This window comes from Vipera berus (assembly GCF_964194415.1).
Source record: "Vipera berus genome assembly, chromosome: 15".
NCBI classification, from domain to species: Eukaryota; Metazoa; Chordata; class Lepidosauria; order Squamata; family Viperidae; genus Vipera; species Vipera berus.
The window spans coordinates 4,146,317-4,168,651 of NC_138218.1; the positions used below are offsets into that span (position 1 = coordinate 4,146,317).

At 48.8% G+C, this 22,335-nt stretch overlaps 3 protein-coding genes across 4 annotated transcripts in view; 1 reads left to right on the plus strand and 2 right to left on the minus strand.

The window, feature by feature from the left end:
* GPSM1 (G protein signaling modulator 1) overlaps positions 1-1,829 on the minus strand; it is a 107,326-nt gene extending 105,497 nt beyond the window's left edge. Inside the window, exon 1 of the mRNA XM_081339617.1 lies at positions 1,748-1,829. Coding sequence (XP_081195743.1) covers positions 1,748-1,800 — 53 coding nt within the window. The 5' untranslated portion in view covers positions 1,801-1,829. The remainder of the gene's footprint in view (positions 1-1,747) is intronic.
* A 9,696-nt stretch (positions 1,830-11,525) lies between these two features.
* DNLZ (DNL-type zinc finger) lies at positions 11,526-14,884 on the plus strand. Of its 2 annotated transcripts, XM_081339425.1 has the most exons (3): positions 11,526-11,805; positions 13,036-13,175; positions 13,675-14,884. In XM_081339425.1, exons 1-3 carry the CDS (start codon positions 11,545-11,547, stop codon positions 13,808-13,810), a joined length of 537 nt encoding a protein of 178 aa, XP_081195551.1. In that variant the 5' UTR covers positions 11,526-11,544; the 3' UTR covers positions 13,811-14,884. The 2 variants fall into 2 exon arrangements, with proteins under 2 accessions (XP_081195551.1, XP_081195550.1); XM_081339424.1 differs by having other exon boundaries at positions 13,036-14,884.
* A 3,838-nt stretch (positions 14,885-18,722) lies between these two features.
* LOC308674777 (uncharacterized protein) lies at positions 18,723-20,157 on the minus strand. The gene is made up of 2 exons (XM_081339512.1): positions 20,113-20,157; positions 18,723-19,950 (listed from the first exon to the last, which is right to left on the minus strand). The coding sequence occupies exons 1-2, from the start codon at positions 20,123-20,125 to the stop codon at positions 18,986-18,988; spliced, it is 978 nt and encodes a 325-aa protein (XP_081195638.1). The 5' UTR covers positions 20,126-20,157; the 3' UTR covers positions 18,723-18,985.
* Positions 20,158-22,335: the final 2,178 nt, after the last annotated feature.

Genomic DNA, 22,335 nt, shown 5'->3' on the forward strand with positions numbered 1-22,335 from the left:
TGGGTGGGCTTCCCACGACCCAACACCCAGGTGAACAAACCCATCAGGTCCGTGCCCAGCCAGGCAGACTGGGGTCTCCTCCTCCGCGCCCCCCCGTGCCCCGGCTGAGCCCCTCCACCCGGCCTGATCCGGACCCTGCGGGCGTTCAGCTGGGCAGGGCTGGGGACGGCTGACAGAGCGCAGGCGGTGCCAGGGCCAGGTGGGGCCCCGCAAGAGCATCCAGCCGGCCTCTCCCCCTCCCGACCTCCGTGCCCACCTGGACTGTGGGCGTCTCTTGCTTGCCCCCCGGAGGGGCGCCTGGCTGGCCATCCGCGCTGTCTGCGCTCCACACCGGGGCGGGAGGGGGGGGTCGCCTGGCCACGCCCGACTGTGATGTCAGCGCCGCTCTCCCTCCCTCAGGGGAGGAGAGGCTGCCCGGATTCGCGGGGGGGGGGCGAAATGGAGGGGCTGGGGGGGGCTACCTGCCTTGCTCTCCTCCGGCCAGACGGGGCGCGGACCCCCCCCCCCCAGCCCCGTTGGCATCCCTGCTTCGTCGCCTCTCCATCCCCCAGCCCCCTTCATGAGGACTTGGAACTTGTTCTCCCGCTCCAGATTGTCCTGCCGCCTCCGCGCCGCGCAACCAGCTGCAAAAATCCGATCAGCCAGCGGGAGTCGCTGGACTGGGCTGGCGAGGAGGAAGCCGGCCCAGCGGGAGCCCGCAGCCTCCTCCGCCAGATGTGCATGAAGATTGTCAGAAAGGCCACAGGTGGAGCCGACTAGGAGTGGTTTTCCATGGCCTCGTTCCTGGGGCTCCGAGACAGTGAGTGGGTGGCCCAAGGTCATCCAGTTGGCTTTGCGCCCAACTCAGTGTCTCCGTTTCTTAGATCTGCTGCGCCAAAATAGCTCTGGGCACATCCCTACAACCCATTTTTAACCAGGTCACACCATCAATCGTTGCATTTCACACTTGTAAAATTTTAACCGCGGGTTGTCGGACTTGTGAACTGTGGGGAACCCCGAAGTGCGTTAGCTGAGTGGAGACAAGCTGAACCAGAACTTGGAGCTGAAAATCAGCCGGGAACGCATTTCTTTCGGCAAGCAACCTCCTTCACACAACCCACCAGGCTTGGGGAAACCTCCTTGCAGCTCCGCGCGCACACCTTTGCCAAGTCTGGTTGCCTTCTTTTGCCCCGGCGCGCAACTTCCCCAAAGGGGTCAATTCCCCACCCTGATTAACAAGACAGCATCGTCACCCTAGTTGAGTTGATTCGGCTCGCTCTTCAATTCGGGACCAATTTAGGGTGTGTGTGTGTGTGTCAGCCTGGGATGCTTGTTAAAACCACTTGCAGAAATGCCTGCCTGGGGAAAACCCGGCGGCCTTCACGTTAGCTGCGAAGGTAGCCCGTCCGGTCCGTTTATGACACCACACAGCCCGCCGGGAAAGGGGGTTCCTTCACTGGCCAAGTTCAAGAGACCACACACACTTACCTGAGCCATCACGGTTAATGGGGCTTGGCTCACCCTGCTCCAGTCTGGAGGGCAGAGAGAACCATGATTCCCATCCCATCCCATCTCCCCAAAGGGGAGGGGGGGACAGAAGTGCTAGTGCTGCCTCAGCTCCCCCTCCTCCTCCTCCTCCTCCACACAACCCCTCAAACCAGGATTAAGGAAAGCTGGCAAGCTAGTTTACCCCTCCAACGCCCCATTTCCTCCCCCACCGCGGGCGCCTCAATGCCCAGGGACTTCCCCCCCCCCTCTCGCGCCTCACCTGGACTGCAGGCGCCTGTTGCTCGCCCCCCGGAGGGTCTCCTGGCCGTCCATCCACCCTGCCTGCCTGCCTGCGCTGCCCGGGCGAGGGAGGGAGAGTTGGCTTGGGACCCACCCTCGGCTGTGACGTAGGCGCCCCGCCCCCGCCCCCTCCCTCCCTCCGAGGAGGGGCTGTCCAAATCAGCTGGAAGAGAGGGAGGGTCCCCCTCCTGCATGCCTTCCTCCCCCCCCCTCCGCTGCATCGCTCCCTCCTCCCCCCCCCACACACAATCCGCCTTCATGAGGACTTGAAACCCGTCCTCCTGCTCCACAAGATCACCGAGGCTTTCCTGCCGCCTCTGTGTGCCGCGCAGGCGGCTGCTGCCAACATCCGCTCGGCGAGCTAGCCTTGCGTCGGCCAGAAGGTCGTGAGAACGGCCTACAGGTGGAGCTGGGCTGGAGACCTGGTTTTGGGGAAAGCGGCTTGTCGTTGCTTGCTTCCGGGGGGCTCTGATGGAGCCGCTGGCCCCCAGGTCAGCCAGGGGTTTGGGGTCCCAACTCAGGGACACCCGGTTTCTTGCCCGACTCCAGTTTTGGTCGCCGTATCACAAAAAAGATGGGAGACGTTGGAAAAAGTTCAGAGAAGAGCAACTAAGATGATCCAAGGGCTGGAGGCCAAAACACACGAAGAACGGCTGCGGGACTTGGGTTTGGCCAGTCTAGAGAAAAGAAGAAATAGGGGAGACACGATAGCAGTTATTCCAGTATATGAGGGGCTGCTACAAAGAAGAGGGGGTCAAATTATTCTACAAATCACCAGAGCGAAGGATGAGAAACAATGGTTGGAAACTAATCAAAGAGAGAAGCAACCTGGAACTAAGGGAGGAACTTCCTGACAGTGAGGACAATTAACCAGGGGAACAGCTTGCCACCAGAAGTTGTGGGTGCTCCATTACTGGCGGTTTTTAAGAAGAGACCGGACAGCCATTTGTCCAAAATGGTATAGTGTCTCCTGCGTGACCATGGGGCTGGGCTAGATGACCTCCAAGTTCCCTTTCAACTCTGTTACTCTGTAGGTCTCTAAAGTCTGCCTGGTGTGAACATGGATATATCTTGATAGTGAAGTGGGCGATATATATATGTTTAATAAATAAAGACCCACTTGTATTTCTCTGCATTTGCTGCTGCTTTAAAATAAAGCAGAATTAACTCTTTCAAGACGGTTTTGCAGCATAACCATGCGGATCAGAGCATTCCCCTCCCTCAAAATACTGCATTTTGAATGTCTTTTACAAACTCCTCTACTGACTTGACAATTACAGACTACCTTACAGGACTGTTGTAAACACGGTAGATGCCCTTCGTGCTAAACCGCAGCTGGAGTTCTTGTGGGTTGTTCGCAGCTGGCTTGGGCAAGATTGAGAAAGGGGTTGTCATGGGTTGTTCAATACTTTGGTTTTTTTAAAAAAAATAAATAAATCTGTAAGCTATAAGCTATAAGCTACGCAGAATTGCCTTATAGCATGAAAAATTAATAAACAAATCTGTGCCAAGTATCAATGCTGCCATTCTATGGTGGAGGTTTGCATCAGCAAAATGTATTATGCTCCTCTACCCCAAACCTCATCTTGATCCCCGTCTGTGGGTCTGGGGGGGGTGTACCGCTGAGTCAGCGGCTCCTGTTCCATTGGACGGCCCTGGGGTTTCAGGTGTTGGATCCCTTCCATTACCCCTCCAGTTGTGACCCCAGGTGTTGCATGGGTTGCGGTTTCCAGATCTCTCCTCCCTTAGTGAGCTCAGGGTTGTTTTCATCAAGTCAATAGCTTTTTCCAGAATCCGCTCTTCCTCACTGGCGTGCAGGGAGGTCTCCATCTCTTGTATCCATTCCGGTTGGTGGTCGCTCCGTCTCAGGGTCGCTTCTCCCGAAGCCTTTTCCCACTCACTTTTCCTTCCAACGCCCATCGACCACTGGGGTTTTCGTTCGTGCTGCTCCACCGTTTCCTCCCAGGAGGAATATGACAGACACTTCAGCTTCCCACTGTTTCTGGGAATTTGGCTGGGAGGAAGACTCCTTCTCCGTGGGGCTTCCCTCCTCTCTTGCTTCATCGTCAGCCATCATATTTATTTGCAAAGTCCCCCGGTAAGGTTTCTCCTTCCAGGTTGACTTTCAGTGCAAGTCCTGTCTAATGTCAGGACCCACCCCAAACCACGTCTTAGGAAGACAAAACTCTTGGAGCCAAATCTTAGTCCAAAAGGAATCTTTACTATGACATGCTTGGTTGTAGGAATACAAGACAGGACTTAGTATTGTTCTACAAACTAAACCCTTATAAAGAGTTCCCGGTTCAACCCCCCCTTAACCCCATTTGGTCAGTCCCCCATCATTTACCTCGTATCATCCCTCTCGTGGGAAAAAGGAACTTAGGACCTTTTATTTTTATTGCTCTCTTCCGTGACACAAGCCTGATGCTCCTACCTTAACCCCCACTTTTGTTCCCCCAGTTCAAAAGGCTTCTCTTTTCCTTTGAAATGCCTAATACCGGCTCAATACACATCCGTTCCCTCCTCCTCGGGAGATGGCAGAATCCATGGAATAATGTTTTAAACATACATTTATGAATATGATATAAATGGATTGACGCTCTTTTTTTTTGCATAAGAAAACATCTCTTTTTTTTAAACTTCCTTCTTCACCTGAGCATTCTGCTCTCTGCTGCATTTTCCTTCATCTGCTGCCATGGAAACAGCATCTTCTGGTCCATGCAACTGACATATAAACTGTGGAATTCTGCAGAGGTGTTTTTTTTTTCTTTTGACATTGCCAAGGATGAGATCTTCTCCTTCAACCCCCCAGCCCGAGTCCCAGGAGTTCTGTGCCATCTAGGATCCATCCATTCCTGCCTCTGAAAGGAGCCAGAGAAAACAGGCCCTCTTTAAGCCATCTTCGCCTCTCGATTAGTAACAACCCCAAGACAAATAAGCCCACTGCATAATTGGGAGCCTCATGGTGAAAATGAATAATTCTGTGTAGCGGGTTGGATTAGATGACCTCCAAGGTTCTTCCAGCAGTGACCTATGACTCACAATTTGGTCGTACATTGCACTGTAAAGCAGGTTACTATGTGACTATGTCCAGTTACCTTTTTTTGTGGGTGGGTGGTTAAGCAAGCGTGGCCATCCTAAAGCCGTCCCATTTTTCACTAAGGAGCAGGTTTTTGCCAGAAATTGTGTTTCCAGCAATAACACTCTAAATTGTGGTCATGTGACTGCGGGGCATTGCAAACGGCCGTAAATGTGGGCCGGTGGATGAGTGTCCAAAATGTGGTCATGTGATGGAAGGACAAGGAAATGGAACTTGTTATGTCTAGTCCAGGGGTAGGCAACCTTGGCTCTTTTATGACTCGTGGACTTCAACTCCCAGAATTCCTGAGCCAGCCACGTTCAGGGGAAAGGGAGAGGTTTCCAAGCTGAGCCCTGCTGGCTCAGGAATTCTGGGAGTTGATGTCCACGAGTCATGAAGGGGCCATAGTTCCCCCATGCTGGCTGAGGAATTCTGGGAGTTGAAGTCCACCAGTCATGAAGGAGCCAGCCCATGCTGGCTCAGGAATTCTGGGAGTTGAAGTCTATGAGTCATAAGAGCCAAGGTTGCCTACCCCTAGTCTGGTCTAACAAAAAGAAGGACTAGGGGTGATATAATAGCATCTTCCAGTACTTGAGGGGCTACCACAGAGAAGAGGGGGGGCAACCTGTTCTCCAAAGCATCTGAAGAAGCAGCAATGGACGGAAACTAATCAAGGAGAAGAGCAACCTGGAACTAAGGAGACATTTCCTAACAGTGGGAGAACAAGAACAATTAACCAGTGGAAAGGAGACACTGGTTAGCCATTTGTCCAAAATGGTATAGGTTCTCCTGCTTGAACAGGGGATTGTACCACAGACCTCCAAGGGCGACCAGTTTTTATTTAACAGAACAACAGAGTTGGAAGGGACCTTGTAGGTCAGTCATGTCGAACTCGCAATGTCACGTGACGTTGCGCAATGTATCGGAGCTTTTTCTCCATTGCCGGCAATGGGGTGGGCGCAGTTTCCTAGTGATGCGTTCGGCCCACAGGCTGGCAGTTTGACATCCCTGTTGTAGGTCATTTAGTCTAACCCCCACCCCCACCCAAGCAGGAGAGCCTACACCATTTCTGACAGATGGCTATCCAGTCTCTTCTTGAAAGCTTGAGCAGAGGGCTGGACTAGAAGACCTCCAAGGTCCCTTCCAGCTTCTATTCTATTCTATTCTATTCTATTCTAATTCTAATTCTAATTCTAATTCTAATTCTAATTCTATTGTATTCTCTATCTTCTGTTCTATTCTAATTCTATTGTATTCTCTATCGTCTGTTTTATTCTAATTCTAATTCTATTCTATTCTAATTCTAATTCTAATTCTATTCTATTCTCTATCTTCTGTTCTATTCTAATTCTAATTCTATTCTAATTCTAATTCTATTCTAATTCTATTCTATTCTATTCTCTATCTTCTGTTCAATTCTAATTCTTATTCTATTCTATTCTATTCTAATTCTAATTCTATTCTAATTCTATTCTATTCTATTCTCTATCTTCTGTTCAATTCTAATTCTTATTCTATTCTATTCTATTCTAATTCTAATTCTATTCTAATTCTATTCTATTCTATTCTCTATCTTCTGTTCAATTCTAATTCTTATTCTATTCTATTCTAATTCTAATTCTATTCTGTTCTATTCTCTATTGTTCAATTCTAATTCTAATTGTAATTCTATTCTATTCTATTCTATTCTATTCTTTATTCTAATTCTATTCTATTCTAATTCTATTCTATTCTCTCCATTTCATATTCTATTCTATTCTATTCTATTCTATTCTATTCTATTCTATTCTTAGAAGTATTATATTGAAACTGGACAGCCCTTTCTCCAGAAAAGTACAAGGTCTCCTGCTTGAGCAGCGAGTTAGACTGAAAGCAGAAAAGTACAAGGTCTCCTGCTTGAGCAGCGAGTTAGACTGAAAGATCTTAGTCCCTTCCAACTCTCTTATACTGTTACTGTTGTCCTATTAATTATTCCTTTTCCAAGAGACCCAGCAGGCTTTTCTCCCGCTGAGGCTGCCTGACTTACAAATAGATGCTTTGTTAACCCAACCGCTCATTCCTCCCCAGTGGCCCCCCCACTCAACATTTCTGCAGACCATGGCTGACCTTTGGCTCCCCCACCACAGCGATGCCATGGGGCACCTCAGGGCTCTCTTCCCCTTCCCTTTTTTAATTCTGGTGATATTTCTTGTTTGAAACACTCGTGCTCTGCCGAAAAATCATGTTTGTGTGTGAGTATTGGTTTCTCTGTTCTTTTCTCTGCCCGGGGGGGGGGGGGGGACATGCTTTGGGGAATTCTTGAGTTGTTTCTCTGGCTGTCACAGGGCTGAGAGGAGAGGATCTCTGGGGGAAACACACAAGGCTTCAGCTCAGCCACCGCGGTTTTAAGAGCCAGCCTGTTTGGAAAGGGAACGAAAAGACAGTGACAACCCTTGCCGTTAAAAGCTTGTCGCTAAATGCAGCCGTTCTTTTAATCCAGATCAAAACTGTTCCCTCCACATAAAAGGGAACAGCTGTGGACCCAGGGCTGCAATTTGGGAGGGAATTTCTGGCCAAAACAAGTTTGGAAGAAGAGCAGGTTCCATTAAACTTAAAATGTTTGTTTGTTTGCTTATTCTTACTATTGCTTATTATTTGCCTATCTCCCTTTATAAAGTCTTAGTAAGGCTAGTGATGGAACACCCACAACATCTGGAGGCAAGCTGTTCCACTGGTTGATTGTCAGGAAATTTTTCCTTCATTGCCTCCTTGGTTAGTTTCCATCCATATGCCAATCTAAATTGTTGCATTCAGAAATGGGAAGCACCCGCAAACACAGTTTTTTAAAAAATGTGTGGAGAAATTCAGGAGCATTGGGGAATCTCTTTTGGCATCCCGAGAGAGGAAGGGGCAACAAGTGGTGTCATCCCACACACAACCTCATCCCTTAAACAATATCTTCATGTGAACATCGTAAATTGTGTAAAGCAATACCCTAATCAAGGAACCACCAAGGGAAAAACACACACACACACAACCCAACCAGCACTGGTAGGGCACGTTACTGTGTATAAACAGGCAGCAAACCCCACACTCGCTAGCATTGATGGTGCTACTTAGTCGGGTGACAAAACATCTGCAAGCAAACCCACACACAAACAGGGAGCAAGCCACTCCCTCACTAGCACTGATTGTGTTACCTAATTGGGTCACAAAATGTCTGCAAGCGAATGACCATCCTGAGACAACAGCAAGGATTTTACAGTTCACCTGAGCTACAGAAATTATTTTATGGGGATTATGCAACTTAGACACCTTACAGGATGATGTCACAATGTGAAGACCATCCATGGCTACTCAACTCACCACCCTGAGTCATAATGGAGTTAGGTGACTCAGAAACATGTAAACAGAAGCCACGGCTGCTGCTTCACTCCTCAATCTCCAACAGCATCTCTTACGGAGAAAATGATGGAACGAATAGTGGAATGGGAGGCTTTTGGTCCCAGCTTATGACTCCTCAACCAATGGCGGGTCTGTGAAAGATTAGAGGTGACACGATAGCAGTATTCCAATATCTGAGGGGCTGCCATAATGAAGAGGGGGATCAACCTATTCTCCAAAGCACCAGAAGGCAAGACGAGAAACAATGGATGGAAACTAATCAAGGAGAGAATCAACCTGGAATTAAGGAGAAACTTCCTGGCAGTGAGGGCAATTAACCAGTGGAACAGCTTGCCTCCAGAAGTCGTGGAGGCTCCATCACTGGAGGCTTTCAAGAAGAGGCTGGACAGCCACCTGTCTGAAATGGTACATATGGTCTCCTGCTTGAGCAGGCAGTTGGACTAGAAGACCTTCAAGGTCCCTTCCAGTTCTGTTCTGATTAAAGCCACTGTGAGCCATTGAATGCTTGGGCTGGATGAGTTTCCCATCTCCAGGTCTGTAGTGAGGCCGTGGAGAGAAGCCGCTTGGCAGTTTGTCCGTTCCTGCCAATTTCTTCCTCCTCCTCCGTTCTGCCAAGCATCAAAAATACCACTTTCTGGCAAGCCAGGCATGTGTTTTGTACACACAGCTGCTGCCAGTGAAAACATTAATCAGAAGCTCTCTTAACTGCCAGCCACCCAAGGAGGCCTTGAAATGCACCATATGTTCTCGCTGGGTAAATGCAACAGAAAGGAAAAAGGAGAAGGAACAGCGGTAATTGGGGGGGGTCAAAAGTCCTGCTTTCCTGAGGGAACAGCTGGGGCGGGTCTTCCCAGAGGAAGTCAAGCTCTTCTCCAAAACATCTGAGGGCAGAACAAGAAGCAACAGATGGAAACTAATCACGGAGAGAAGCAGCCTAGAACTAAGGAGAAATTTTCTGATCAGTGGAATGACTCGTCTCCAGAAGTTGAAGGTGCTCCAACACGGGAAATGTTTAAGACCATTTGTCTGAAATGGTCTACGGTTTCCTGCCTGAGCAGGGGGTTGAACTAGAAGGCCTCCAAGGTCCCTTCCTACTCTGTTATTCTGTTGTAGGCCCAGTGCTTTTTTTTGTAAAAGAAAAAGGTGCCGGAACTCACACATGTCATACAACCCGCCTTGCCTATCCTACAAGGTTCCATCCAAAAAAAGGTGCCAGAACTCCGTTCTGAGCGTTCTATGAGGAAAAAAGCCCTGTGTAGGCCAGTTTGGTCTCTCCAATACTCAGTAGGCCTTCCTGATCTACTAGCTTCAGTGCATCTTCTTCACTGTCCTTCAGATATTCTTGCAATGCCCTTTTTGTTTCTTCAGCTGCTGTACTTGCAACATTCCACGCACAATGGAAAGATTGTCATTATTGTCATTGTCTTCCCATTCAGGGCTTTTAGTTCTGGATACGGTTGAACCTCTGGCATAGCTCTCATCTTCCTCAGAGAACGCCAGCCCCACTACCACATCATTGGGTGTGATGTTATTATTATTATTAAATATATTTCTCTCTCTCTCTCTCTCTCTCTCTCTCTCTCTCTCTCTCTCTCTCTCTGTGTGTGTGTGTGTGTATGGAAACTCAAGAAATATTCTGCCCACATTGGTTGTATTTTTGTGGTTGTTTCTTTAAAGAAGATTCTGCTTGAAATCAAATTTCTCTAAACTGAGAAGGTGGCTGCTTGGAAACCACTACCTGAGAATAAAATTAAATCTTTATTACGGTCATAGACCGCAGAATAAGGGTGGGGAGTTGTTGGATTGAAACGATAGCTTTTATAAAGCTAAAATATATCAAGATATATGTAAAAACAAGACTATACCAGCATAAGGAGATTGCACATTAAAAGGCATAAAGATACATGAAAGTGTAATTTTTTAAAAAGCTAAGAGAGAGATAAAAATATCTATGAAAATAAGACCTCTGAAGGCAACTCCTGTTCCACCGGTTGATTGTTCTCTTGTCATAAAATTCCTCCTTATTTCTAAGTTGAATCCGTCCTTGATCAGTTTCCATCCGTAATTCCTTGTCTGGCCTTCAGGTGCTTTGGAAAACAGGCTGGCCCTGTCCTCTCTGTGACAGCCCCTCAAATATTGGAACACTGCTATCATATCACCCCTGGTCCTTCTCTTTACTAGACTAGCTATGCCCAGATCCTGTAACTGTTTTAGCGCCCAGGCCCGTAATAATCTTTGTTGCTCTTCTCTGCACTCTTTCTAGAGTCGCAACATCTTTTATTTATAGTGTGGAGACCAAAATTGGTTGCAGTATTCTAGGTGTGGGATGCGGTGGCTCAGTGGGTTAGGACGCTGAGCTTGTCAATCAGAAGGTCGGCAATTTGGCGGGTCGAATACCGAGTGCCGTGAAAGAGAGTGAGCGCCTGTTACTCGTCCCAGCTTCTGCCAACCTAGCAGTTCAAAAGCACGTAAAAATGCAAGTAGAAAAATAGGGACCACTATGGTGGGAAGGTAACAGTGTTCCGTGCGCCTTTGGCGTCTAGTCATGCCGGCCACATGACCACAGAGACGTCCTCAGACAAGCGCTGGCTCTTCGGCTTTGAAACGGAGATGAGTACCGGCCCCTAAAGTTGGAAACGACTAGCACGTATGTGCAGGGGAACCTTTATCTTTACCTTTTATTCTAGGTGTGGCCTTACTAAGGCTTTACGGAGGGGTATTAGTACCTCTCGTGATCTTGACCGAAGCCCTCTGTTAATGCAATTTAGGATTCAAGGAAAGAAAGCTGGAGCCATAATTACCCAGAGAGGGAGCAACAGAGTGACAGGTCCGCTTGAACTCAACCAGGAACTAAGGAAGGCTGGACTTGGACAAAAGCCGCAGAAATCCAGCCCTTCTTAATACTGGCACGCTTGGTACTTGTGAACTTTTGTGTGTTAAGATACTAAGTGGAGGGAGTTGTGTTGTTTGAATGGGAGCAAGAGTTTGCTGAAGTATATCCCCCAACATTCTTGCCATTCACCAGGCTGGCCAGCATACCTCAACCTCTAGTCTTGGCCAGCCTACCTGGGCAGGTTGTTGTGAGGTTCTAATCTAGGCCAGCCAGTGCCTCACTTCCTTGGCAGGAAGCCAGGCTGCAAGCTGCCCTCTGAAGAAAACCCCCGGGTTGAGCATCTCTGGGATGCAGGGCTCCCGAGGGCCGGCAGGGGGCGCGAATACACGTCCTTTTTCTGCCCCCTGGTGGCCGGTAGCGGCGTTGCTGCTCGGCTGTAAGTCAAGGGCCGGGAAAGGCCTCGGCACCTCCCTCAATAAAGATGGCGGCCGCGGCCTGTAAAGCGCTCCTCCGGCCTCCCCGCTGGCGCTTCCTCGGTAACTGCAAAGGCCCTGGAACCACGGGATTCGGAGCACGGGGGCTGGGCAGGTGGCCGGTGCGGAGGGCAACGGCTTCCTCAATCCCGGCCGCCGCTTCCCGGCGACGGGCCTTGACGCTGGGCCCTGGAGAGCGGCCACAACAGGAGAACAAGCTCGCCAAGGCGGCGGCGGCGGCGCAGTACCGGCTGTTGTTCACGTGCAAGGTGGGTTCGCGTGGGGCGCGCCGCTCCTCCTGAAGGAAGCCCACGAGTGGAAGCGGCCGAATGCAGCGAAGCGAGGGCGCCATCTTTGTAGCGGGCGGAAGGCAGGGAGGACGCAGGCGCCATCTTTGCAGCGGGAGAAAACATAGGCGAGGGGAGCTACGGGCGCCATCTTGGCAGCTGGCGGAACGGAAAGGGAGGGCGCGAGCGCCATCTTTCAGCTGGCGGAACGGAGAGGGAGGCTGCGGGCGTCATTTGTGCCGTGTGCCATCAGCTGGGAGAGGGAAGGGATGAATTGTGCGATCCTCTAGAACAGGAGGTCTTCAAGCTTGGCCCTTTTATGACTTTGGACTTCAATTCCCAGAATTCCTCAGCCAGGATGCCTGGCTGAGGAATTCTGGGAGTTGAAGTCCATAAGTCATAAAAGGGCCAAGCTTGAAGACCCCTGGCCTAAAACGACCTAAAGAACCCAGCGGGACCTGAGGCCCTGTTCACATGACCTGCTTCCCCATTCCTGGCTTTGCACATCCCAAGATGTGGCTTGGTTCAACAGGCCCGTTTCAAATCAACTTAAGTCTGGCCAAACTGAGCAGGCCATGCAAATGAGAGGGCTCCCCTTGCCAGTGAGTGTATTGTGGGGACTCTCAGCTGGGCACTGGGGAAGCTTCTCCAGCCGGGTGACTCTCGGCCTGCGCCTGGACAGCCTGGTTGCTCTGGGAAGGAAAGCTTGGATGGGGGACCACCAGGAAATGCTCTCTAGCACCGGAAAGTAAAAAAAAACACATCCAAATGCTTAGTGTTGCTGCTCAGAAATTGCCTTGAAGGTGCTTGTGAAGATATGGGGTGTTGGGTTTGACCCAAGGATGGTTTCTCTGGAAAAAGGTTGAGATTTGCATGGCTCATCTGACAAATAAGTCTTTATAGAGGAGGCTTTGTTCCTGGGCTGGGGTGTTACGCTGTTTGTCGAACCACAGGGAGCTTTGGTTTGTAATACAGGAGGTGTTTTGCCTGGTGTACATGTTCTTTCCCATTTTATTTTTCTCTTTTGTTAGCCACCCAGAGTCACTGGGAGCTGGGCTGCTCTCCAAATGTAATAAAAGAAGTCATACCTAAACAAATGGACAGCTCCCTCGATTAACCTACCCTTGGATATTTATTTGTTAAAATTGTTAAATTTAATATCCCAGAGAACCACTATGAAACATCCGTAATTGAACTTGGTTTCTGTTTCAGGTATGCAGGACACGATCTGCGAAAACTATTTCCAAGGTAGCCTATCATCATGGAGTCGTGATAGTGAAATGCTCGGGGTGCAACAACCATCATGTGATTGCTGATAACCTGGGCTGGTTCTCCGACTTGGAGGGGAAAAGGCGAGTATGCGGTCCTTTGCCCACTTTCTGTTCTTCAGAGTTTGATGCTTCACCTGCTGAAGTTGGAATTAATTCCTGGGAACTGTTCAGAACTGATATGATGGACACATCAGAATTCATAATCCACAAATCTTTATTGTTTTGGCTTGCAAAATGAGCACCAAGCCAGAATCCCTTGTGATAAAATCCCACAGAAACCATTTTATTCCATTATTGTTGGCTGTTACTGCTTTTTCTCAACAAGTGAAGGCTGAAAGAATAATGAAACAGATAAACAAAACAGCCAATCCATAAGATAGCCTTCATGTAATTAAAGTAAGACAAAGATCAAAAATTATTTCTGCTTGGTTTTTATATTGTACAGTCATTGTTACCTGGGGGGATTTCTTACTTACAGTGTTGCATTAGAGGCAGCTATAATGTGCACCAAGCAAGGTTTTTGCTTGTCACACCTAATGCTCCCAGCCTTCTTCATAACATGATTTTCTTTCTGAATTAGGAACATTGAGGAAATCCTCGCAGCCAAAGGAGAGAAAGTGAGGCGAGTAGCAGGTGAAGACATTCTCGAACTCTTAGTTGAAGACCCCCAATTGCTGGAACCTCTGATCAAAGGAGGAGAAAAAGATCCAGAGTGATCAGAACAGATGTCTTCAATCAACCCAGAAAAAAACAAACTTCCCTTTAGTTAGACCTTTGTTTGAAGTAACACATTGCTGTGTTCCTTCAATTGAGTTTTTTTTCCCAATCTTCCGGATTGCAGGATTGTTTTTAGAGAAATGCTTTCTTCCAAGGGCACAGGATGAAGTCTAGCCATTGGGCATGTTTGTACTTTCTTCTTGTAGGATGTGGCAGAGAAGATGAGAGTGAGACCTTGTATGTGCACATAGCTGCACTGCACATACGTGTTTACGCACACTTTCAAGCTAGGAAGGTGGTGTTTGTTGCTGTCTTGGAGCAAGAGAAACAGTCCTATATGAGATCCCATTTTCAGTTGGCTTGATAGTGTAGCTTCATCTCACTAGGCCTGCATACTAGGGAGAAACAAACACACCATACCAAAGCTATCAAACCAAGCTCCATGGAGTTAATGTGAGTCTTCTGTGCCCTCATCCTGGACTGGCGTTTCATTTCTTCTCTTTGTTTCAGAAAGTGGGACAAGAAACAATGGTTTAAATTACCAGGATTTTGATAAGTTTTGGATTATCATTCTTACGGCAACAGAAGCTTACTACCAAAATAGGCTGTCCTGGGAAGTGGGAGGGGCCTCATGGGGTTCTGGACGTCCATCTATCAGTGGTTCAGGAATCTTGGATTCTCACCTGGGCAGGGGTTGGATGAGATGATCTCTAAGGCCCCTTCCGATCTAGGATCCCACTGCTTTTAGGACTGAGCGCCTTCAGATGGCCCCCAACTCGGAAGATCCTCTAATGGGTTGGAGGAGACATCGTTGTGTTTCAAATGTTCTGGACAGAAACTTGCCTTGGCTTAGTTGGAAATTTGGGCTTCTCACTTGACATGCTGATCTACCCCTTTTCAGTCCAGCAAAGATGAATGGGAAGAAACTGGTCAAATGTGAGTGCTTAGAAGGAAGGGAAAGGTGTGACCCGTTTTGGCTCCGATTTGGAAATTGTTATTGTTATTTGGAATCTCTTTTTGTAAAATAAAAGTCTCCCACCAGCCATTAAGGAGGAGGGGGGATTAAAAACTAATTAATTATCTGACTTTCCAGTGCTTTCTGAGTCTGGATCAATCTAGTTACTGATAAGTTTTACACACGCACACTGGTGGCTTTCCTGTTCGGAGAAGTTAGGCATGGCTTATTGGGTCCTGCCCTCAGATGGCACCCTTGTGTCTCACATCCTTCTTGATTTACACATTATGCTAGATTTTAATATCAAAGTTTCTTGAGTTGTTCCTTGGATGTTTAAGGCTGCCACCATTTTGGATCCAAATTGATGATAAGTATTCTGGACTATATTAAGGGAGGACAGGCTTCTCTTGAGGCTGAGCATACAAAGCTTCAGTCTATTCTTACCTGTAAGCCAGAACGACCACGTCCAACAAACAAGGAGACAGTGTGCCCCCATATCACTGGGAAGGCATAATGACATACCAAATCCTGAATTTCCTTTGGAAGAAATCCCAGAAGGGACTTGCAGAACTACAGAATAACTCAGTTGGACGGTACCTTGGTGGTCTTCTATCGAGTCCAATGTACTGCTCAAGCAGGAGACCTACATATGGCTATCTAGTCTCTTAAAAACTTCCAGTGTTGAAGCATTCACAGCTTCTGAGAGGTAGGTTGTTCCACTGGTTAATTGTTCTGTCAGGAAATTTCCCTTTAGTTCTAGGTTGGATCTCTCTTTTGATAAGTTTCCGTCCGTTGCTTCTTGTCCTGCCTGTCAGATGCTTGGGAGAATAGGCTGACCCACTCTTTCCTGTGACGGTCCCTCAGATACTGCAAGACTGCTATTAGGTCAGCCCTAGTCCTTCGTGAGACTAAATGTGGCCGTTTCCTGCAAACGTCCATTGTATATTTTAGCCTAATTATCTCCGTTGCCCTCCTAGGCACTTTCTAGCATCTCAGTGTCCTTTTTGTATCGCAGTGACCAAAACTGGGCAGAATATTCCAAGTGTGGTCCTACCAAAGCAGCATAAAGGGGGTACTATCCCTCCATGGACTTCATTCGCTTTTTTTTGCAGCTGCAACACAACTTCGGGAGGCCGAAGCCTCCGCCCCTCACAGGGCACACAGGGTCGCGAGGCGCAACTGGACTCCCCCCCCCAGTCCATTCCTCGAGCTCCCCGCTCTATCCTGCCCCTTCCCCGCTTCTCTTCCGTTCCCTGACGCAAACTACAATCCACCGCGGCCCACCCCCATCGAGGGCGCTGAAGCTGGAAACTTCGTCCCCCTCATCGCTTCGCGCCCTTTTTGCCAAGCTCCGCCTCTGCCTGTGGGATTGCCCCCTGGAGCGCATTTGTATGCGGGGGGGGCGTTATACGCCATCCCATTGGCGGGCCCGCGGTATGACTCCGCCCCTCGCTCTCTACTAGTGCCGCCCTTCCCGCTCGGCGTCTGGGCTTTGGCCCCGCCCCTCCGCTATAAGAGGATCATCCCAGCAGCGCAGCCGTTCCGCGTGTCTCCCTGGCAGCCGTTGCAACATCAACGTCAGGGATCAATGGGGCTGGGTAGAGGGGCTGCTTTGACAGGCGGGCCTCGCCCTCTCTCCCTCCCTCCCCCCAGCCTACCTCGCAGGGTTGTGCGTTGGGAAAACAGGGGGGGCACGCTCTGATCGCTCACCCACCCCCCTCCGCATAGCGGCGCAGGAGGAGAGGGGGAGGGATGAGGGCGTCTGCCCTGCCCTTCTTCCCTGCCCGTATTTCGGCTTCCTGGATACGGAAGCTGCTCGGACTTTCCTGCCCGGTAGGAGGAGAGGGCAGGAAAGGGAAGCTTTGCAGGCTGCGATAGATGGAATAAAGGGATGTTTCTAGCTTCTTCCTTGCCTGCCTCGGCTTTCTCCCCCCGGAACCCTTCTGCTCTTAAGCTGCTCCTTTTCCTGCCCCACGAAGCCCCTTCTGGGTCTGGGTCTGCCCAGAGCTGGGCGTGCATCTCCAAATGGCCCCCTTTCCTTCTCCTGAGGGGAGGGGTTGAAGCTGGGAATGCCCCCCCCAAGTTCCCCCAATGCAGATGGCCTCAGTCCACCTGGCTTCCCCCCCCCCCAGCCTTCAAGACCCAGTTTCTCTCCCTGCTGGAAGGAAAGGCAGCATCCAAGATTCCTTCATTATGCTAATCTATGTATTGTAATAAATATTACTTTAATTGACATGCCACCCAATTCCCAGTGACTGGGCGTTTTACAAATGAGTTCAAATGATTGTTATAAATTGCTCTGATGACTTTTGAATCCACTCCACGCTGGAGGCAAGCCTGTCGTTAATGGATCCCCTAGGAATAGATCTCTTCCTGGTCCTGCATCTTCTGGACTTCCCCTTCTTTGGGTCACCATTGGTGTTCTTGTATTCTGAGAACAGCCGACTCTCCCCCCCCCCTCTGTTTCATTTAATACTGCATCCCTCCTGGTCCCCCATCTCAGCCTAGCCTTCTCCCCTCTGCACCCGCCCCCCCCCCCTTAAATATCTCCTTTTATACCAGAGGAGACGCTCCAGCCCTCTGAGCCTTTGAGGGTCCCCTGCAAACAGAAAGGCTATTATTGCCTTCCATGCCTGTTTCTCAATGACTTTTCAGAATGATTTTGGGGCTTCTCCTTTCTGCAAAGGCTTAGAGGGCATTGAGCTATAAAATAAGAAAAAATCAGGAAAACAGCCTTTTTGAGAAAATATATTGGAACAGCGTCCATAAAATGTCAAAATCCAGAAGCTGAGCCACTGGGCTGTCAGCCCGCTCCCCCCCTCCCACCTTGGGATTCAGTTCCTAGTCCTGGAACTGAGGAAAGGCTTGAAGGGCAGTTAAGAGAGGAGCAGCTTGAAGGTGGCAAAGGTGCCTGGTTGAATCATCCCATTCAGAAATGGGAAGCTGCCATTAAAGAGAGTTCTCAAAATCTGCTGGGGAAATTCAGCAGCACTGAGGCTCTCTTTCAGCACCCCTGCTGGAGGAAGGGCAACAAGGGGTGTTGTTATCCAGTGGTGCCATCCCATGCACCACTTTACCCCTTAAAAATGTCATTGTGAATGTCATTGTATCACCACATCACAAAGGATGCCATTGTTCCAGTAGCGTAAATTATGCAATTCAGCCGTCAATAGTCACATAGAGATAACCCACATATGCACACCATTCAAAAAAGATAACAAAAAGCTAAGGAAGAAACAAAAAGACCAGAATACATCCTTTCCAGCAGTGAACACCCAGATAAGCAAGGACTAACACCGGACAAAAAAATCAAGCAGAAAACAAGCAACTATCAAGGAGAGGACCGCAACCCCAAAATAATGGCAGGGCAAGCTACTTTGTATTAACAGGGAGCAAGCCACTCACTTACTTGCACTGATTGTGTTACCTAATTGGGTCAACAAATATCTGCAAGCAAACGATCATCCTGAGACAACAGAAAGGATTTTACAGTTCACCTGAGCTACAGAAATTATTTTATGAGGATTATGCAAGTTAGCCGCCTTACAGGATGATGTCACAATTTGAAGAACATCCATGGCTACTCAATTCACTACCCTGAGTCATAATGGGGTTGGGTGACTCAGAAACGTGTAAACATAAGCCAGGGGTGCTGCTTAACTCCTCAATCCCCAATAGCATCTCTTACAGAGCGAGTGATGGGACCCAAGAGTGGAATGGGAGTCCCTGCTTGTGACACCTCAACCAATGGCGGGTCTGTCAAAAAGGAAAGAAAGACTAGAGCTGACACGATAGCAGTATTCCAGTATGTGAGGCGCTGCCACAAAGAAGGGGGGGCAACCTATTCTCCAAAGCACCAGAGGGCAGGACAAGAAGTAATGGTTGGAAACTAATCAAGGAGAGAAGCAACCTGGAATTAAGGAGAAACTTCCTAATAGTGAGGACAACGGCTAGCCTTCAGAGGTTGTAGGTGCTTTATCACTGGAGGTTTTTAAGACAAGACTGGACAGCCACCTGTCTGAAATGGTTAAGTATGGTCTCCTGCTTTAGAAGCGAGTTGGACTAGAAGACATCCACTCACAGTAAAGCTCTTTCCACACTCCAAACATTCACGTGGTTTTTCTTATGTGGATCCTTTGATGAGTACAAAGGTGTCCTGTCCAAGTGAAGCACTTTCCATACTCCAGACATTTAAATGGTTTCTCTCCTGTGTGGATTCTTAGATGCCTTTCAAGATCTCCATTTCTTTTGAAGGATTTTTCACATTCTGTGCATTTTCTCCCTGGCAAATTCTTTGGGGATTTCTGAGTCCTCTGTCTGTTCTCCTCTCATTGAAGCTCTTTCCACACCTCAAGCGTTTATGCTGTTTCTCTGCTATGTGGATTCTTTGATGTGCACAAAGGCTTCTGCTCTGACTGAAGCTCTTTTCACACTCAAGGCATTTATATGGTTTTTCTCCTGTGTGAATCCTTTGATGTTTATAGAGGTTTCCACCATCAATAAATGTCTTTCCACACTCCAGGCATTTATACGGTTTTACTCCTGAGTGGATCCTTTGATGTACGTAAAGGCTGTTCCTATGTCTGAAGCTCTTTCCACACTCCAGGCATTTAAACGGTTTCTCTCCAGTGTGGATCCTTTGATGTACATAAAGGCTGCTCATATGACTGAAGCTCTTTCCACAGTCCACGCATTTATAAGGTTTTTCTCCTGTGTGGATTCTTAGATGCTTTTCAAGGTCTCCATTTGATCTGAAGGGTCTTTCACATTCTGCGCATTCATATTTCTTTTCTCCTGAGTGGATTCTTAGGTGGCTTTGAAAATGATCAATTCTTCGGAAGGGTTTTCCACATTCCGTGCATTCGTATTTGTTTTCTCCTGTCTTTTCTCCTGAGTGGATTCTCAGATGACTTTGAAAATGGTCGATTCTTTTGAAGGATTTTTCACATTCCGTGCATTCGTATTTCTTGTGGGTTCTTTGGCGTTTCCCGAGTCTTCTGCCTGTCCCGAAGGACCCTCCGCCCTCCAGGCCCGTCTGGGGGTCTCTGCCCGTTTCCTGTTCCCCGCTTCGCCCTACAGGCGGCCTCTTTTTTCCGGGTCCCTCTCGGCTCATCCTTTCTGGGCCTTTCCCCGCCATCTCTTCTCGGGGAGCGTCCCTTTCCTCCGCCGGGCTCGTCCGTCCTCCTGCAGGAGCAAAGGAGAGGCGGGTCACGGCTTGGTCCCTTTCCCGAGGGGGGTCCCAGGCCCTCCAGAGGGGAGGAAGGCCGAAGCCTCCGCCTCTCACGGACCCGGCCTCCCTCCCCCCGGAAGACACCCTACCCGACTGCAACTCCCAGCATCCCCTACGCCAAAAGTGCATCCTGGCTCTTCTATCGCCGCTTCAGCAGGATCGCTCGTTCCCCGGCTTTGTTTCCGGAAGTGGAGGCGGGACCTCTCTGAGCCCTCAAGCTGGCTCAGGAATTCTGGGAGTTGAAGTCCACGAGTCATAAAAGAGCCAAGGTTGCTTACTCCTGGCCTAGGCCGCTTTATGACTCATGGACTTCAACTCCCAGAATTCCTGAGCCAGCCATGTTGAGGGGAAAGGGAAAGGTTCCCATGCTGAGCCATGTTGGCTCAGGATTTCTGGGAGTTGAAGTCCACCAGTCATAAAAGAGCCGAGGTTGCCTACCCCTGTCCTAGAAGCTCCGCCTGTTCCTCTGGAGGCACCGCCCCGAGGAGACCTCCTGCCAATCGCCGCCCTTCCCAGAGCGACCAATCGGCGTCCGCCTTCCTTGAATCAGCCAGATGGCGCCTGCGCAGTAGCGAGGGGGTTATTCCCCCTTGAACTTTGGGGTCCGCTCCCACCCCCGTCTCCCAAATGCGCCCCTCTGTCCCCGGGAAGCCTGGCCCGAGACCCTCGGCCTGGAGGGGCTCCTCGTGTATTTCATGCACCGCCCCAAAGGCTGGAGGGATTCCTGCTCCTGCTGCTGCTCTCTCAGGCTCCAGCCAGCTTCTCCTTGGCTCTGAGACAAATTTGATCTGGCAGCTTTTAACTTAGGTCACCCAAAAGTAACTTTTTAAAGATTTGAAATAACTACTTTCCTTCTTGTTTTTGCACTAAATACTTGAGGTAGCCCAGTGATGTTCTCAAGGTGTTTTTAGATGTAGCCAGGAAACAGAACAGAACAACCGAGCTGGACCAAGGGACCTTGGAGGTCTTCTAGTCGAGCCCCAGCTCCAGCAGGAGACCCTCAGTGATTCCAGACAAGGGGGGATACGCTGGGTATGGAGGAGCTGGGAGGTTCTTGACTATGTTATTTTCTGCTTTTATGAAAGAGTGTGGTTGTATAAATGTAATGCATGCCTACATGTACCCTGGCTAGCACCCGGTAGGACACGCCTAATATTTTTATCATCACTTCCGAGCAAACAGAAAGGCTGAGTTTAATAAACAGTGGAAGAACAGCTATTTATTATTCTCTGAAGCTCACTAGAGACGCTTTGAGCCTGTCCATAGAGCGCTTAAAGACTTAATTCCTTTTGGTGGGCTTCTGCTTTGGGCTTGTAAGGAAGTGCCTGAGCTCATCCCTCAGTAAAGCAAGACCGATTCCATCCAGTTGAATCAAAAAAACCTTTGCAGAGGAACAGTTGATTGCGAGGTCTGAAAGGGCCGCGCAGAGCACAGTCATCTCTGGATGACTCTGAAAATTTTAGGCATAATACAGGTAGTCCTTGACTTACAATAGTTCATGTAGTGACCGTTCAAAGTTATAACGGCACTGGGGAAAAAGGATTATGACTGATTTTTCGCACTTACGACTGTTGTGGCATCCCCATGGTCGTGTGGGTGTAAAACGTTGCGGCGTGTCACATGATGAGTTTGACACCTGTGCTCTAGAGCTCAAAGTATCCTGGCCACCCCAGTAAATTTTGATTTGATTCACACAACAGTACTCTCTCTATAGGATCTAACACCCACATTCACATTTTTAAAGTGTGGCAGTGTTGAGAAGGGCTGGATTTCTGGGGCTGTGTCTGTTGTCCAAGTCCAGCCTTCCTTACTTCCTGCTTGAGTTCCAGCCGGCCTCTCAGTTGCTCCTTTTCTGGGCAATCCTGGCTCCAGCTGAAACCTTTCCTGAAAGAGAATAAGGAGCCAGAAACTGCCCCTTATAAAAATACAGATTGTGCACACAAAATAGAGACCAAGAATTCTTCCACCTGGTTCTGCTCCAGTCAACCACCACCATATTGTCCCCTCAAATACTGTACACAAATTTCAGAGAAGGACAAGGCGAATGATCAAGTCGACCTGCTGTAGGAAAAAGTAGGAGTACCTTTTTTAAAACCAAATAATCACAATTTACTGTGAAATCAGTTGAAGCTGATGCAAGCAAACAGCATCCACAACTTATTCTTGCATAATGTACCGGGTGGAAATTTTGACTGATGACTTAACATTCTTCTAAATAAAACAAAACAGACCTACATTTGATTCCATTTGATAAGAAATCTTGATGAACGTGGAGAATACAGTAGAAAGGGATGTTACTTTTTCTCATTCAGCATTTGCATGAAATGTGCTGATCGACC